Source organism: Paroedura picta, chromosome 4 (genome assembly GCF_049243985.1).
Source record: "Paroedura picta isolate Pp20150507F chromosome 4, Ppicta_v3.0, whole genome shotgun sequence".
In the NCBI taxonomy this organism is placed as follows: Eukaryota; Metazoa; Chordata; class Lepidosauria; order Squamata; family Gekkonidae; genus Paroedura; species Paroedura picta.
In genome coordinates this window covers 86696512-86714823 of record NC_135372.1, presented here as the reverse complement: position 1 = coordinate 86714823, position 18312 = coordinate 86696512, and the positions used below count along the sequence as shown (strand labels likewise).

Below are 18312 nucleotides of genomic sequence, written 5' to 3'. Positions count from 1 at the left end.
GCAGTTTGAACATGCAGCGGGAGCCATTTTAGTGAGATGTCCGCCATTACAAAAACGCATGCCGGTGTAAAACCGAGAGCAATTGCAGTGGTACGCGACAGTTCCCCAATAATATTCACCAACCAAAGCATAAATCAATGACATGTAACTGGCGAACGTTCGTTGTCACGCTCAGCGGACAGTTTTTTAAAATGAACGGCGGACGGCGACTCCGCTTGCCGGAGGTCTAGCCGCCGATGGAAGGGGTTGTCCACACCCAAGCACAACCACGCACCCGGAACCACACAAAGACCCACTACACATAAACCGCCCCTCATGCTAGAATCATTTCTATTGAACCCCTCTAAGCTAAACTGGAGACTGCGAGCGGTGAACGTTCGTTGGCACGCTCAGCTGAAAGTTTTTTTAAAATGAACGACGGACGGCGACTCCGCTTGCCGGAGGTCTAGCCGCCGATGGAAGGGGTTGTCCGCACCCAAGCACAACCACGCACCCGGAACCACACAAAGACCCACTACACATAAACCGCCCCTCATGAAATCACCTCGAAGCATATCTATTGAACCCCAGTAATCTAAACAGGAGACTGCGAGCGGCGAACGTTCGTTGGCACGCTCAGAGGAAAGTTTTTAAAAATGATCCCCGTACGTTGACTCCGCTAGTACTGGCCTAAGGTAGACGGGGTTTTAAGCTATGGGCAAATGTTTGGAACGTGACGGTGTGTGCCACTGTGCTTTTGGAAAACTATTGTGGTGTCCGGGCAGAATTTCAGAAAGTGATCTTGCTTGAAAGCTAGTCGCTGTCTCGTTGCCTCGTAGATCCCCACTCGCTCGGAGAAAAAAGATGGCGGACAGTTCGCCGGAAGTTAGGAGGAAAGGCTCGGGAGGAGGGACTTTGAAGAAACCGCAACAATGGTAACGCACAAGTCTGTGGCGCTACTGTTGCAGATTGGTTGCAGGAGTGTATCGCTATCCGGAGGGTGAATCCAGTTTTCTGGATTCCCCTAGAAGCGCTACAACGAAGCGCTTTTTGCGGGTCGGTTGCAGGACTGTTGCAGATTGTGTACGACGTCGTGGGTTATGGCAAATTTGTAGCGTTTCCAATTTGCAACCATCCTGCTACTTTGAAGCCGTGCGAAATGGCCCTCAGAATGAAACATACGTTTAGAATAGAGCTTCTAATTCCAAAGGGGAATAAATGTTTGGGGTTTTTTTGTCTTGTAAAAAATATAACCTTTCAAGATTCCTTACTGCTGGCCTGGAATGACACCCTCATACCTCTACAATCAGGTCACTCTTTGTACCCACTTTGGCCTAGGCAAAGGCAAGTCAGGCCACCAGCACAAGGAACTCTAAAGAGAGCAGCAGTGGCCATGTTATGACAACTGACCTTGCTCATGAACTCTGCATCCCTGGACTGGCTAGGAACTTCAATCAAGACAAAGAGCACTGTCCTCCTTTACATTCCTCCCCATCCCAACCATTGTATTGCTAAAGTGATAACCAGCAGACTTCTTAGAAATGCTTTGTTCAACCCAGAAGCCCTCTTCTTGTCCCCACTATCACACCAGCCTGCTATCACACCACTTTTATCAACTAGATCAGGGATTCCCAACCAGGGGTCTGCAGGAGCTCCAGAGTGGGTCCACAGCCTCTCCCCTCCTGCCTTAATGAACTTGGCCAATGGAAAAGCTAAACCAAAGAAGGCTTTTGTAGAATGAGCACATGCATGCTGTTCCTTGCTTCTGAAAATTCAAGGCTGGCTTGCTGTGATGTACTCTGTCTATGGCTTTTCTTGAAGAGAACTTGGTTTCCATTGCTATAAGAAGTATCTGCTTGCTTGTGGGAGGGCTTTGCTCTGAACTCATAATGCCTATGCTAAAATACTTGCACAGACAACTTAATTTCTCCACTGAAGGTGTTGGCTCTAACTTTCAAATCCCTTTACAATCTAGGACTCACTGGAAGAACCATTGCTCCTGGGATGAACTTGTGTAGCCCCACATTCTTTACAGTCAGTTCCATCCTCACATGTAGTCACTTGGTGTCAACCAGAAATTGTACCTTTTCTTGGGTTGCCTCAGTCCTTGGAACAAACACCCAAGGTCTTGAGGCAAACTTTGTCTTTGCTTTCTTTTATGAAGGTCTATAGAAGATTTGTTTTCAAAAGGTCTTTGGTGGAGTGCAGGATAATTTTACTGATGCTTAGTGATGCAGGTTTTCTTTAACTGTCATGAATGTTTTTGAAGGATGTTGGGATTTGGCAGGTTTTAGTGAGGAATGATACAACTTTAAGGATGATGGAGCTAAGCCAGGGGTAGTCAGACTGCAGCCCTCCAGATGTCCATGAACTACAATTCCCATGAGCCCCTGCCAGTGAATGCTGGCAGGGGCTCATGGGAATTGTAGTCCGTGGACATATGGAGGGCCGCAGTTTGACTACCCCTGAGCTAAGCAATAGAAAATCTTGAAATTGTTGAAAATTCAGTCATATTACAAGAAGACAAGAGTCACTGGAAAAGGCAGCAGGGAAAGCGGAAGACCTAATATGAGATGGATTGGCTCCATCAAGGAAACCATGACCCTCAGTATGCATGACCTGAGCAAGGCTGTTAATGACATGATATTTTGGAGGTCATAACTTCATAGGGTCATCATAAGTCAGAAGTGACTTGAGAGCACTTAACACAGACATTTTGGGAGTTGCTTTTGCCATTGTGATATTGTTGTCTTGATCATACTTTTAGTCATCTTACTTTCTCAGAGGGTAGATTAGATTCAGATTAAAATAAAGACACATTTCATTAACCAATTTACAGTGGAGAGTTTTCTGAAAAGGCTGTGAATATGCATATCAATATTTATTTTATATCTTGTAAAGTCTCATGAGGTGACTTACAACATGAAAAGAATAATTTTCATCCAGAGAAATGATTCTAACTCATAAGGAGTCCTAAATCTGATTCCATTTTTATCTGAACAGATTTGATTGCCCCAATTGAGTTTAATATAATGTGAAAGATAGTGGACCTGGCAGAACTCCTTGAATGGGAATCTTTTGATTTACTTTTGCTTTGCATTTGTCTGTGGGGAGAAAGAGTGCTTGCCAACTGAAGAAGCTGGGGAATGATGTCCTAATAATCATGGAACAGGAGCAATAGCAGATTTGTATTCTCTGAGCTCTTGATGTGAACCCAGGTTCTCAATCTGTTGGCTCTGATGAAAGGGCTGCTCAGAAATACTTCCCACCTGCATTTTCTTGTTTTGAGTCACAATCCTGCTTTGATACAGGAAATCTGGCTCTTTCTCAGAGTGGGCTCCGTGGAGCTTGGGTTGGCTGTTTGCCTGTCTATCAGCCAGGTACATGCAGCTACACAAGTATCTGCAAATTGCATATGCTCTCCATCAATTGCTATGGGACCACTTTCATAGGTTGCTAAAATCCTTCTTTCTCTCTAGTGGTATGATAGGTGGGATAGGGAGTTTGGTCAAGGGCATTCTTGGCCTTGCCACAATGACAGTGATGATGGCAGTGAAACCAATACAGAGACAGTGCATTAAGAAAGTAGTGTTACCATCCTCCAGCTAGGCTTTGGATAGGGTTGCCACCCCCAGTGGAGGAGGGATTTTCTCCACCTCAGTTAATATTTTCCACTATTGCTGTGAGCATTGGTGGGAGAGAAATAAAATTTAAAATGGCTTTTTTTTTTTTTTGCAAATTCCTAGAGGGATGTCGCGCAGTCTTCCATCAACCAATCCCCATATATTCTTCCACCCCAGCCCCAGCTGGCAACAATAGGCCTGAAGTTTCTCCAAAATTATAGATCATCTCCAGACTACAAAGAGCAGTTTTCTTGGAGAAAATGGCAGCTTCAGAGAATGGACTCAATCACATCTTCTCTGAGCTTTCTACCCCTCCCTAACCTCTATCCTTCCCAGGCATGGCCGCGCCTCCCCCTCCGCCCCCCCCCAGCTCAAACAGCTGCTTCGGGCACTGAAGCGCCCAACTGGAGGTGGCAGTCTTTTAAGAAAAGGAATAGTAATCTATGTAAAAAATAGAAATTGCTTTCTTTCTTCTGTATTTCTTGTTTTCTATGAAATAAAAAATAAATTCAAAAAAGAAGGAAAGAAAAAGAAAAGGAACAGTGACCCAATTACTTGGCAACAGGGACACTTCACTCCCCTCACCAGCATAGAGTGGAGGCAATGCAATGTCTTCATTGAATCTAAGTGACAGAATCATTTATCTGAATGACACCATCAGGTGAACATATTTGATTCAGTCTATACAGAATGTCCTTGCAGTGAATTTTGGTCTTGACAGGGATGATATTAATCTCTCTAATAGTACAAATATTATTCTGTTTTGATCAAAGCCTTGCTAGTCTGGCACTGTTTTTGGTAATGATTAGCCAGTTGCCCCTGAAAGCTCACAAACAGACCATGCTTGCCTTCTCCTGTTATTTGGAGCATTCCAAAATTTCATAGAAGGGGTCATACAGACCATCTAGTCCAGTGGTCCCCAACCCCAGTTGGTACTGGGCCACGGCTCCTCCTCGGGGGCTGCCCTGCCACTTTGCTGTCGGCTTACCTTTGGTGCTCTCCAGCAGCTGCCATGACTGGGGCTCCCCCTCGGCATGGCACTGCGCAGCTGCTGCTGGCAGCGCCCACCAGCGGGCGGCGGGAAGACAGGGTGCCGTGGGAAAGCGAGTGGAGCAGGGGCTCAGGAGCAGGGGCTCAGATGCAGCAGCGACGTCCCTCGGCAAAAGACTACCCCCCCCACGGGCCTCAGTAAAATTGTCAATCATTGACTGGTTGCAGGTGATAAAAAGGTTGGGGACCACTGATCTAGTCCATCTCCTGATCTATGCAGGATCACTCTCCCTCACAAGTGTTTGTCCTGCTGCTGCCTGAAGGCTGAGGGGAGCTTTCTTTTGCTGAAGGAAATAAACGATTAGAGTAAACACCAGACCCGCTGTCGCATCATTTACAAGTAAAGGAATTGTGAGCAATTTTCTTTATTACTAGGACTGAAATGACACTAAAAACCACTTCCCTTGCTCTTGGGCCTTTAAAACAAGTCTCTGGGAGAAATTAAAGAAATCAAGTTTTACCTCTGTGCCAGGAAAACTTCACCTGCCAAGTTGTGTCTGATGGCTTTCAATGGAGCAAAAGCAGAAGATGGTAGTCTAGAATTCTCCATAATGCTGCAGGGAAGTTGAGCAGTAGAAGATCTCATCAAGACTGGCAGGCACTTTTTCTACAAGTGTAACTCTTGGAGCACCAGCATGTGGGTCAGCACAAGGCCATGATACTTTTTCATGTGTGTCTACTCACCCATGTGGAATAATCCTGTTCAGGTCCAACATGGGTGGTGGGAGAGACAAAATTCCAGGGGCCTGTCTGTGTCAGATTCTCCCAATTCCCAGCATTAACCCTTTTGTTGCCGAGATCTGGCTTTCCCCCTATATATCTATAACAGAAGAAGCTACAGACTTTTATTTTAAAATAAAAGCTGGGAATTTTGAGAATCTGGCAAGCAAATTTGTTATGTGTCAATATAATGATATTCTAGTACTAGTTTTAAAACGTACAAGCTTCTCATTAAGCATCTTTACAATGCTGTGTCTTTGCTTTTTGTTCTGGGTAAGCAAAAATATTTTAAAGTATTTTTTCAGCTGAGTACTGTTTTTGAGAGAGAGAGAGACTGATGTTTCACTTCTTTTAATGGGGCTTATTTGCCGGTATTCTTCATATGCACACCTATATTTACATTTATTTATTATCTATATTTACAGTGCACTTTAGTATTTTGGCTAGGGCCATTGGCTGGGGAGTCTTTTTGACTCTGCTTGCTCTTTTTTTGTACTGTATCTCATTGCCATCTGAAAAGTGTAAACCATGGGCCATTCCGCACCCAGAAAATATAGTGAAAGGCTTACCTTTTGCTGATACCATTTTTTTGGCATTTACATGACATCATCAGCATCCCAGCAGCAATCCAGCAGTTACATCCTCCATTTTAAAGTGCTAGTTGGGGAATCCACAAAAGTGAATGTAGCATGAGCCGTGTACTGTGAGCAAGAGGAGAGCAACCAGTAAACACATACTAAGGAAAGGTGTGGAGGTGAAGTAGAGCTATCTCTGCCTCTAGCATCTGTGCTCACATCTGCCTCCCTCTTCCTTCTCCCAGGTCTTTTAAGGGTTTTTTTGTTTGTTTTTTAAGCAAATACACATTAAATCATCCAGGCAGAGCAAAAAACAAAATTCCCCACCAGTTAAGATACAAAGAGCATGCCTCCCTAACCCTCCCCCCCCAAAAAAAACCAGGAGGTTACTTTTTAAAAAAAACCCAAAAAAAGGTTACTTTTTTAAAGCTTCAAGGCTCATAATTTCAAAAGGGATGGCAGTAAAGTGAGCACTGTGCATCTATGATTAGATGCATAGACTCATAGAATAATAGAGTTGGAAGGGACCTCATGGGTCATCTAGTCCAACCCCCTGCACTACGTAGGACACTCACAACCCTATCGCTTATTCACTGTAACCTGCCACCCCCTTAAGCCTTCACAGAATCAGCCTCTCCATCAGATGGCTATCCAGCCTCTATTTAAAAATGTCCAAAGATGGAGAACCCACCACCTCCCAAGGAAGCCTGTTCCACTGAGAAACTGCTCTAACTGTCAGAAACTTCTTCCTGGTGTTTAGATGGAATAGGCATACCAATGGAGAAGTTTTACTTTTTAAAAATAAATTAGCTTGCATCACAGTCCCTTTAAAACAGGGAGAAAAGTGATTGGCTGCCTGGCCTGATATTTCAGGCAGAGGAGAGTCGCGTATACAGTGTATTCCTCTTCTTTGCCATTTCAGGCAGGCGTGCAGAGTGCCAAGAAGCGAGAGAAGGCAGCAGAGGAGAGGGAGAGAGCCAGGAGGTAAGGAATGGCTGGAGGCACAATTTTTTATAGCATTACACCTTTGCGCTGGCATAACACTATTTTACACTATGGCCCCATAAATTAAGGAAACGTATTCTTTATTAGTCATGTCCTTTTTACTTTGCTGTTTCTTACCCAAGGAATGAGAATAATTCTGTTCACTGTATCTGGAAGGGAAGTGCTAATACTGGGTTGGAATCAATGTCACTCAGAGTGGCTCAGGTGGAATCTTTGCCCAGGGGCCCTTGGGGGCTGTTGGGAGCCCTGATCCTATTGAATACTTCTAGCCTCCTGGTGAGTAAGAAAGGTCTGAGATCAGCATGAAGTGAAATTGCAATTCCTGGAAGTAAAGGAGAATCAAGAAAAACTGCCAATGGCCATGATATCTTCTCAACCACGAAGGGACTCTTGGGGGAAGCATTGGGAAAAGATGCCCTGTCCCTGCACAGGCAACCCTGGGGTGTCCTCCCATTTTCATGCTTCAGAAAACACAAACAGCAAAGGAAAACAGCAAACTCTTAGAATGAAAGAATGCTTTAAAACAAGAACAACAATAACAACAACAAAGAACCAGCCATTTCTGAAAGCAAGCTCTTTTAAAAATCTTGTATTTACTATTGCACTCAAAAAAGAAGATGAACAGACAGCAAATCATCAGGAACAACATGTTATTTCACATAAAAAACTGTGGGAATGTGTGTCCAAGTGCACGCGTTCACAGAGAGACTATTTCGCAGAAAAGACATTAAACTAACCAGAAGGAGAACTTACAGCAGAAATTAGAAGTGTGGGGCAGCCAATGTTCTCTTGCATTTTGGGATGCCCCACTTGAAATTGGCAGTGCCTCCTAAGCATGCCTCCTAAACGGGATTCCCCATCACAGTCTTGCAGGAGAAGCTACATTTGTCGAACACCTTTCTGCTAAATCCATCTTCTGCCAGGAAACAGAGTCCACATTTTAAAGGAACTGTGCTTATTTCCTTCCAAGCCTCTTGGTGTATACTCCAGGCCCAAAGTAGGTCTCTGTGCCTTTAAGAGCAATGAAGCAGCCAAAAAGTTTTGCCCATGCAGCGGGATTCCCCATCACAGTCTTGCAGGAGAAGCTACATTTGTCGAACACCTTTCTGCTAAATCCACATGACATCCAGTAGATAAAATGCCATTCAGAAAAAGACAACTGCTTATGTGATATTACAGAACCCAAGAACCTGGGGGTTGCCTTGGGGATTCACTTCTATTTAGGTCTTCCCCAGGAATGATATGTGTGGACAGACTCTTGGAGCTGCAACCTGCTGGCATTTCATAAGTCACAATGGTATTAAGGTGGACAGAATTTGGAGAAGGTGGTTGCTTAGCAGTAGCTGGTTGCACAGCTGGGAGGATGGACTCAAAGGAAGGTCATTTGGCATGCCAGTATTAATTCAAGGTTCCCGACCATCTAGAAAGTAGCCCTCCACAAAGACACATGAGAGAAAAAAAAATCTTCCAAAGGAAGAGAGTCCATAGTCCCTCTGCTTTCCACCCTCCCAGAGTGCTTTCTCAATAAGCAAGGATCAACTTGAACATGTCTGCTGGGGTAGATGGCAAGAAGTTTCATGGATGGAAATAACTATATCTTGAGGGTGGTGCTCTTGGTGGTGCCGCATCTCATGAACCTCGCCCATCTCATTGATGTTATTGCTAATGCAGTTCACGTCACTCTTGCTGCTGTTGTTATCAGGGTTGGGGCCAAACATCCAGTCTGCAAGCATAACAAAACAGAGACGTGTGCATTACACTGACATGGAAAAAGGAGCAATTGGTTGGTCCCTGGAGCACGATCACATAGGGCTTATTCAAGGCCTGCTTTTCGATCAAGAGATCAGACAATGATCCAGAGAATCTATTCTGTGTATAGCAGCAAGTTTATATACATTTCCCTTTCAGAAGCATCTGACAACGACAACAACAACAAAACCACCACTAATTATATTCATGGACGGTTATATATGTGCACATTTATTACCTTTGTATCTTGCTTTCCCTCTAAGGTAGTGTGAGATCATTTAAGTAGAAAGATAGTATTCCAGTCTGAGATTAGTGAGTGAAGTTGAAAGCTGATCAAGGATATGGGCCCCAGTCTCTCGGCCCAAGTTTGACACAGTCTACTGCATAATTATGTGCTCAGATATGTCATTTGGTTGATTTTCTGTTTACATTTTTATTCATTTTTATTAGAGTTGTGAACTGGGAAGGGAGAAGCTGTGAAGAGTTATGTGTGAGAAAGAGACTATGGCTTCAGTCCTTACTTTCCTTGGAATTAATCTCATTGAATAAAATGGGATTTATTCCTGAGTGCTCTTGCCTTTTCTTGCTTCCTTATCTCTTTCTAGGGTTGCCAACCTCCAGGTGGGGTCTGATGATCTCCTGGGAACACAGCAGGTCTGCCAACTACAGACATCAGTCCCCCATCAGGATTGGCAGGTCAGGTTGGAACATTCCTGGAAATCTGGGGGTAGAACCTTGGGAGGGTGAGGTTTGGAGAGGGAAGTCACCTCAGTCGGGTATAATAATTCTTCATGCACTAACATAGCATAACGGATATCAGTTTGATTTATAATCATCACAGATAAGATCAGAAGCCTCTTTATTTCTATTTCCCCTCCATTTTTCCTTCTTTACTTCTTTTTATTGCATTCTAAAATTTCAGATAAAATATTATTGGGGGAAAAGAAGCTAAGCAGGGTTGGTCCTAGCTAATATTTGGATGGGAGACCTCCAAGAAATGTCAGGGTCATGACATGCATGGAAAGGAATATTCAAGGATTTGTGGAATGGCACCACACTCCCCCTCCCCCAATCTCCCCTCCCTGCAGTATTTCCTCTGTTCCTCCTCCTGGGAATCCCCATTTCATCTTCCCTTCTCTTACCCCAGTCTTTCCTTCTCAGTCATATAGACTGCCTTTTATTTGCTTCTCACCTATATTTAATTTACTTAATTTATACCTCAGTTTTATCCATAACGGGCACCAAAGCAGCTCACATTATTATCCTGTCCTCCTTTTCATCCTCACAACAACCTTGTGATATTTGTTAGGCTAAAAGTATGCTACTGGTCCAAAATCATCCAGCAAGGGGACACAGGCCCTCCTCTAGAGCTCTGACCACTGTTTTACTCCGCCTTTCATAGGGTGGTTGCTGTTGAAAAGTAGCAAGCAGCCATGCAAGTTGTTATTGTGGGTGGTGGAAAGTGCCATCAAGTCCCAGGAGATATGGTGACCCTGTGGGGTTTTCAAGTCAAAGGACATCCACAAGTGTTCTGCCATTTCCTGCCCCCAGGTCACAGCACCTTCTGCCACCATGGCCAGGTCCAGAGCATCTTCTGGCATCCTCTGCCGCAGTGGCTGGACCTGGAGTGGCTCCCAGAGTGTTCTGCTGTGATGGCTGGATTGGAGCCTTTCCTGACATCCACTATGGCTGCTGACAGGTCCTCGCTTCATCCGTGGCCATGGCAGCTGAGCCTGGAGCCACTCCTAGCATCCTCCAGTACATGGACACTTAACACCTTTTTCATGTGTGTGTGTGGGGGGGATTTAACCCACCCAGTGTATTTTAAAACTTCTCAAAAAATGTTGCAAACCCGGGGAGTACTCCAAATTTGCAGAAAATTCTGTTTAGCACTGGTGTGGTCCCAATCCACATATTTTAGGTATTTGCAGACGGGGGGGGGGGCATATGTTACTATTGGTTAGATAGATATGATGCTAAGATGGGATGGACTGGGAATACTACGGAAATCCCCCCTCCCCCTAAAAAAAATTCTAAGGCTCACTGAATATAGACTAGTTTCCTGAGAAATATTTTAGTGTCACTAACACTACATTTATTAATATGAATGTATTCTAAGGTGCTTTGGACATATATTGGAAAAGTGGAACATCAGTCCCTTAAGTAAATAAATGCACAAACAAATAGAAAATGTGTTTCTTTATTTCCCCTTTGCACCCCTCTCTAAATTCTGCCTCCATGAGCAAGTAAGATGTGAATACTTAGTTTCTCTTCATAACAACAACAAAAAACTGAAATCTTTGGTGCAGTTCATGGAGCACAGAATACTGAAGATGGCAAAGCATCTTGTATTAGTTGCTCTGGTAATGTCTATTAGGAATATATTTCTGACTGAACAGCACCGATAACTGTATGCAGGCAATGCTAAAACGCTAGTGTGTCATGGCTACTACATACTACTGCCTTCAATTTACTATGCAGTCTGAGGGAAAATCTTCACAAGCACCGCCTCTTACAACAACAGCTGCTTCTGCATGAAGATGATTTACTGTGTGCTGGGGCTTTTGGAAGTACAGGCTGAATGGGGGAGGGGGGTTGGGTGTTTAGAATTCTCTAGGGAAGTGATCTCATCTGTTTTAATTGTGATAAGAGGTGTTTTATGGGTTTTTATGGAAATTATCTTTAAACCGCTCCTGCGGAGCGGATTAAATAATCGGTTAAGGGCACGTAAGGAGGGCCTTGTCCGTGATGAGGAAGGGTGCCGATTGACCCCTTCCTCATGACTGACAATTGCAGGGCCCAATCGGCAGGTGCAAAGCACCTGCCGATTGGGCCTTCCGAGTGTCAGTCTGGCGGCAAGGGACCAGTTTCCAGCAGTGCCCAGCGCAGCTCGCGATTGATCCCTTGCTGCCGGACTGACGATCCGCCCCCCCTCAGCTGTGCTCGCCGCAGCCACTCCACCGCCATTCTGCCGCCCGCCACCCAACAGTGAGCTCCCCACCGCCCACCAAAGCCTGGCCATCCATCGCCCGCGCCCGTCACCCCGCGGCCCCCTGCTGCCGCCCCACACTTGACAACGCCTGCCACAGCCGGCCCACACCTGCCAGCACCCGCTGCCGCACCACCAACATGCCCCCGCCTCTGCATGCCACCCCGCGAGAGGAAGCCCACCGCCAACCAGCCCTCCGCCGCCTAAGACGCCCAACCCGCCCACACTCCACCCGAACCTCCGCCGCTAGCCCCGGAGCACATCCGCCGAGCCTGCTGCCTGCCTCCTGCCCTCCCATGACGCCTCCGTACAGCCCGCCTCGTCTGCCCCCGCACGGACCCACCTCAGGTAGGCCGCGACCGCTCCCGGCACATCGCCGCCTGCGCCCCGCCCGCCCTCCGCGCCCTCCCTGCTGCACCGCCACAATCATGTGGCCTCCCTAGAGCCTGCTGTCTTAGTCACAGCGGGCTCTATTTCTAGTTATTTATAATTGTAAACCGCCACGAGACCTTCAGAGAGCAGCGGAATAAAAATCCAAGAATAAACAAACAAACAAACAAACAATGGAGCATCTGCACAGCAGCTTCCCCTGCATGTGTCTTAGCTCCTCATGTCCACCTTTCCCCTCATCCACTGAAGAACTTTTTTACACCATGGAATTGCTACACTGCAACAGCATTATAGCTGGAACCTCCAAGGACTTGCAGGGGGCAGCTCATTTCTCCTTCCGCCACTATTTCCCTTTGCAGAAAACCCTCATATAGCCTCTCTCCTTTTCCTGCTTCCTTCTCTCCTTCCCACCCTAAAACCAACCTACATTTATCTACCCTGTTGTCTTCAACTTTCCCTCCTTCCAAAGCAAATGGAAAGATCAGGAAAACTAAATTTTGGCCCTATGCTGCCAGAGCCAGGCCTGTCCCTGATGAGTCTTCCCTCAAAGTCCAAACCAGTCCTGAAAAGGACCCTGCCCTCCCCTGCCTTTTACTCACAGAAATCACACTGGAATGCAGTGGTTGCCTTCACACCTTCCGTCACTTGGCACTTACTCAGTCTGCAAGCCCAGAAACACTTCTCAGCTTTGCAAAGAAGAGAAAAAAACTACTCTTCAGTCTCTAAAGAACTGACTGTAGAATACAAATTAAATTGAACTGTAAATTCCCTTGAGACATATAAACCAAATTAAGCCTGTCAAAAGAGACTTGCTGCCACTCCAAGTATTTTTTGGCCAGGAAGTAGCCTAATATTTTAGCAGTGCTAGAAAGCAACAGCTGTTCTTCTTTGTGGCCACAGAGTGATAAAGCTTTCCAGAGAATGTGCATGTGGCTAGTTCTGCCACAGGCAAACATAACTCATGCTGTAAGCAGGAGTTGTGGGCATGTGTTTTGAATTTAACTTGCTAGGTGTCTGTCTGGCAGGCAGGCAAAATTAGGCAACCATCTGGATTACCAGCATTCCAGGGCACCTGCCTCAGTTTTATGGCTTTTAGAGCAGCCTTTCTCAACTTTGTTACCATTGAGAGACCCCAGAAACATTCTTCAGGCATTGTGAAACCTCAGAAGTGGTGTGATCGTGCAGGATACGCTTGGGAAGCATAACTATGCCCACCCAAGACCCCTCCCCTTCCCACCCCCTCCAGGCCCATCATTGGCCATTTTGGGAAGGAGGGGTCAATATGAACTCCCACCCATTTGGGAAACCCTTCCAGAGATGTCAATAAACCCCAGAAAGCCTGTTTTAGAGGGTCAGTGCCTTTATTTTGTGAGGAAGCAAAGAAAGGCAGTTTCTTAGATCTCCTTGGAATTTTAGAGCAGGGGTAGTCAACCTGTGGTCCTCCAGATGTTCATGGACTACAATTCCCATGAGCCCCTGCCAGCAAACGCTGGCAGGGGCTCGTGGGGATTGTAGTCCATGAACATCTGGAGGACCACAGGTTGACTACCCCTGTTTTAGAGGACACAAGTGAGAGCCTTCTGCTCTCCATTTGCTGCCCAGAACACAGACTTGCTTGGGTTACTCTTCTTGTAAGGTCTTCTTATAAAACATTGTGGGAGAAAGAGATCTGAAATTGCACAGGACAACAACAAAGGCTTGCTGGCAGTGTGAGAATCAGTAGAGCAATCATGGAAAAAAGGGTGAGAGGTGGAAAGTATGGCTCCCATCTCAGTGCTTTTACCACTTACCTCTTTCTTCATAAAAGTAGTCAGAGACCAACGCCGGGAGACCCAGGTTTGACTCTCTGTTTTGCCATGAAAGGTCACTTTGGACTATTCTGCTGAACCTACCTCACAAGAATATTGCAGTGAGGGGAAAATGATAATGTCACCTGCTTTTGGGCCCATCGAGGAGAAAAGTGGGGTATGTATGCAAATGCTGCCAAGTCACAGCCAATGTATGGTGACTCTAAGGAGTTTTTGAGGCAAGTGAGAAGCTGAGGCGGTTTGTCATTGCCTTCCTCTATCCTTCCATGTACTGAGTCTGCTTGGTTTATGAGATCTGATGAAATTGAGCCACATCCTGCTGCCTCCCTGTTACACCCTCATGCACAGAAGCCCATGACTGGACTCTGAGCAGGTGGCACACACAGAAACCAGCCTGGCAGAGACTGACTATGGAGTCAGTAGGGCCTCTCAACAAACCTAGGAAGCCAGGCCAGGTCTCCATCTTGTTTGGGCTTCACTAGATTTCTTACATTTCCTCCTTGCCCAACTGACTGAGCTAAATGTGCACATTATCTAAATCACCCCCCCCCCCCAGCCAAAGACCATTAGACTATCTACAGGAAAAGAATATCCCTTCAAGGTACTAACTGACATTTCTTTTGTCTCTCTTGCCCAGTGCAATTTCTGTCTAGCAGCATCTCTTATCCCCAAACGTCTTCCCCAGTCCTTCCTGATAAAACAAAGACAGGGCCATTAGCGACACATTACACCTAGCCAAGGTATTGTTCTACTTGATGAGATTACTCCACACCTCCCACTCTAGTGACCTCACAGTTCAAACCCACCTATCAGGTACTCATAATATCAGAGACCAATCAACAATCACGGACCTCCCAGTGGGCAGTCTCTGGGGCTGGCCCGGGAATTTCAAACACTATATCAAGCCTTGCACACACGCTGTGTGTGTGTGTGTGTGTGTTGTGTTGTCCACACCCGGCATCCTGTCCATCCCCTGATGTCATCAACCCTGTGTCTGGGCTGCTTGGATCCAAGAAAGGTGCAGTATCTTGAACTTGTCCCCCTGGAGAACTTAGTGTATGTATGTGTTTGCTTCTGTGTGTTTTGAATGTACCCTGATATTTTCCCCAAATAAATCCCCTGAGTGTAAGCTTAATTGTCTTCTTCATTTAAGAAGGGTTTCTTCCAGGGAAAGGACCCCGTAAAAATTGGTAGTAAAAGATCCTGTGTTACCCTGCCTCTTGCTATATTCATGATTCCCCAGCAATTTGGGTAACATCCCCTCCCACAATTATCTAAATAAATAAGTGATTATGCACCATACATTTCCATGTAAGAAGAGGAAGCTTGAATCAACAAAATCATGGAGATGGTACTTTCCTACCATTCCACAAAATTTGAGGACAGGATCCTTAAACATGACTCCCACTTTGTGCTAGGTTGTGAGCAATAAACTGAGGGACAGGCTTCTTTAAAGCTGGGCATGCTATACACAAATCAAGAAGCTGACCAGAAAGCCTGTAAACAGCTAGAGCTAGGGGCAGCCTGGCCTTCAGAGATAGATCTTTCACATTTGCAATGTGGCTTTTAGGCAGTCCATGAGATACCCCCAACATGGCTTATTAATGTCCAGGCTGCTGACTATTACCTTGGAATTATCAGCTCAGATGCTAACATTCCCAAGGAAAATACATACATGAAAACTGCCTGATGAATGAAGGACATTTCTGGTGATGTTGCCAGAGGCAAAGCAGGACAGTGGCAAGGGGAGCATCATGCCAAAGGAGCAAGAGCCACGGCTGGCACTGTTGGAGGAGAGCCACAGAAGCCGCAAAGTGACGCCTTAGCTGGTGAGAGCCTGCCCCCCCTATTTCAGGTGATCGAGAGCGTCCTGATCTCTGTGGGCTGCCCAGTGGGAAGAGAAATGCCAAAATAAAAGATAGAAAATTTTAAAATGTAAGAAAATGGTATCCCACTTGTTTCTTGATCAGTTAATCCCTGCTTCTGTTATTTTGCTCAGAATACAATACAACAACAGGAAAAGGGACAGGATTTTAATTTGTCAAGGGAAACAGTACAGTAAGACCTTTATTGGCATAGAGTCAAGAGAAACAACGATACGTCCTATGAAAAGCATGCCTTCAACCAGGTCAAATGGAATTAATGCTATAAGGGGGGAAAAAGAGTAGCCCTAGTCCCATAAGATTAATTCCTTTGGCCAGTCTAGGATTCTACTTTAGGTATCATATTTGTTTCCAGAGATGGAGTGGAATCTGAAGAATGCCAGCCTATACCCAGAGGCATGTGCACAAAGCAGCACTATCAAGAGTCATCCTATAAGTTTCTCCCAAAAGCAGAATATGGACAATATCTTTCCAGGGGCAGATACCAGGAAACAGCCTGTCTAAGTGCACAAGCATAGCTTATATATTACTGATGTATAATTTATAAAGAATAGGCAGTACAACACCATCATGGCCCTTGTTCTTAATGAAGAACTTTGATCTCAAACTATATGCTTTTCTAGGTATTCCTGGGCCATAAATGGTAGGCATATCATAATAGGGGTGTGCAGACAATTGTGCTTGTTTTCTGGTAGTTTTATTATTTATTTTGTTTGCTCATTTCTTTATTTTGTTTTCCACTGCATTTTTAATCCATTACATACTTCCACTGGTTTCAATGAGAAACTGTGATCTGGGGAAAACATAAAGGACAAAAGTAGGGCAGCATCTAAACCTCTTCTGTGCTCTGGGGATCACAAGATCCAGAATGGCAATTTATTCACTTTATTTCTAGCCAACCCTTTGGGCTGAGATTTAGGCAGATTACAGAATATTTTAAAAAATGCAATCAAGCAGTATAAAACATCCAATGAACAATGCAATGAGATTAGGGTTACAAAATGAGGAAACAATGGAAATAACAAATATTCTAAAAGAAGAGAGACCATAACATAAACAATGAGGAAAGTGGGTTACAAAAATCCACAATGCAACAAAAGCAAGGTGATACCTATAACAAACACTGAAGGAGACGACAATTCTGTTCCCGTATAAAATCACCTTCTTGAACTGTTCTATTATGCTACGGTTCTAACTCCTTTTTTAAAAACGCCCTCTAGAACATTCCTGTTTTTGCTTGTTCTGAGGATTAACAGAAGTAGGGAAGCTTTCCTGACCAGATGAGTAATCTGGGAAGACTCAGGGCCATTCAGAGTTGTTCAGCTACCCTTCTCTATCATCTGAGAGACTGGGGGATAGTTGACCAATGTCTACAGTGCTGTAGTATCTTTTAATTTGCCCCATGGAATTCAGTGTGATCCATGAGAACTGAGCCATGCCATATTTATACCTCCCCATGGCAAGAGGAGGGAAGATCAATTTGGTGATAATACAGTAAGTCAGAATTTCCCAGCATAGCGGTTAGTGACAGAACAAATTGTCCAGTGAAATCCATCCTGTAAGCTGTGGTTGAAGGTTCACTATATTTCCCTAGGTGGTGCTGTGGACTCATTACAATACATATTGTGATGGTTCTATTCTGTGCCTTCCACGGCTACCATATGAAACTGGTTTGACACTTGATGAAACTGGTTTGACACTTGAGAGGAAGCTTCAGAAACGGACATCCCACCCAAGACAATGCACAAAGTATTCAGCCCTAATGATATTTGCTACATATGTAGGACTCATTTGTGGCCTTGCAATGGTGATACTTAACTGGCAAATGCTTTACAAATAATTCCAGCCCTAATCACATATGTTAAAGTTGCTACAGTTTTAAATGTTGTCTTTTTCAATGTTCTTTGGTTTTGTAGAAATGTGTTCAAACGAGGCCAACTGGATATATTCTAACAAGGAATATTCTTCTTCTATTTGATGGAAATGGAGTCATGATTAATAGGATACCCACGGGCATTTGTGATGTGCTGTTAAGAAATGAAATACTGGCTCCACACAAACTAAAGCAAACTCATACGTCAAGAATGTTTTCATCAATCCAGAATGAAAGATGAAGACTTGAAGATGATCAGAAGGGAGAGAGGCATCCATTTAGAGCTCCCCCCCCCCACCACAGCTCCTATTCAACTATGTTTATGGGGTATGGACTACACCATGTCCAGCACCAATAAAGGGCTTTTCTCCCACAATAATGAATGGTAATTGAAGATTGTATCCTGCCATTGTAGGGTACTAGTGTCTCTAACTGGGGGGGGGGGTGGCCTGTCCCTCTAACAGAGGCTTAATGGGATACTATTTCCTGGGTGATTTTATTACCCTCTTTGCCATGAAAAGTTTCAGCTCCTCATTTCCAAACATTAAGATTCATTTTAAAAGATGTCATAATTTCCCCCAAGGCCATTTGGCAACCCTATACTACTGCCTGAGGAGTTGAACAGAAATTAACATTTTAAGGCCAAGGGCCTTAATAGTACTGCCATT

At 44.9% G+C, this 18312-nt stretch overlaps 1 protein-coding gene and 1 long non-coding RNA gene across 3 annotated transcripts in view; one reads left to right on the top strand and one right to left on the bottom strand.

Moving 5' to 3' along the window:
- The first annotated feature begins 6848 nt into the window (after positions 1-6848).
- LOC143835745 (uncharacterized) lies at positions 6849-18001 on the top strand. The gene is made up of 4 exons (XR_013230333.1): positions 6849-6931; positions 9307-9397; positions 13944-14045; positions 17688-18001. It is a non-coding gene; the product is annotated as an uncharacterized LOC143835745 (long non-coding RNA).
- Positions 7544-18312, bottom strand: part of LOC143835744 (uncharacterized) — a 28825-nt gene continuing 18056 nt past the window's right edge. For both annotated transcript variants that reach the window (XM_077333888.1, XM_077333889.1), the window contains exon 3: positions 7544-8675. In XM_077333888.1, coding sequence (XP_077190003.1) covers positions 8488-8675 — 188 coding nt within the window. In that variant the 3' untranslated portion in view covers positions 7544-8487. The remainder of the gene's footprint in view (positions 8676-18312) is intronic.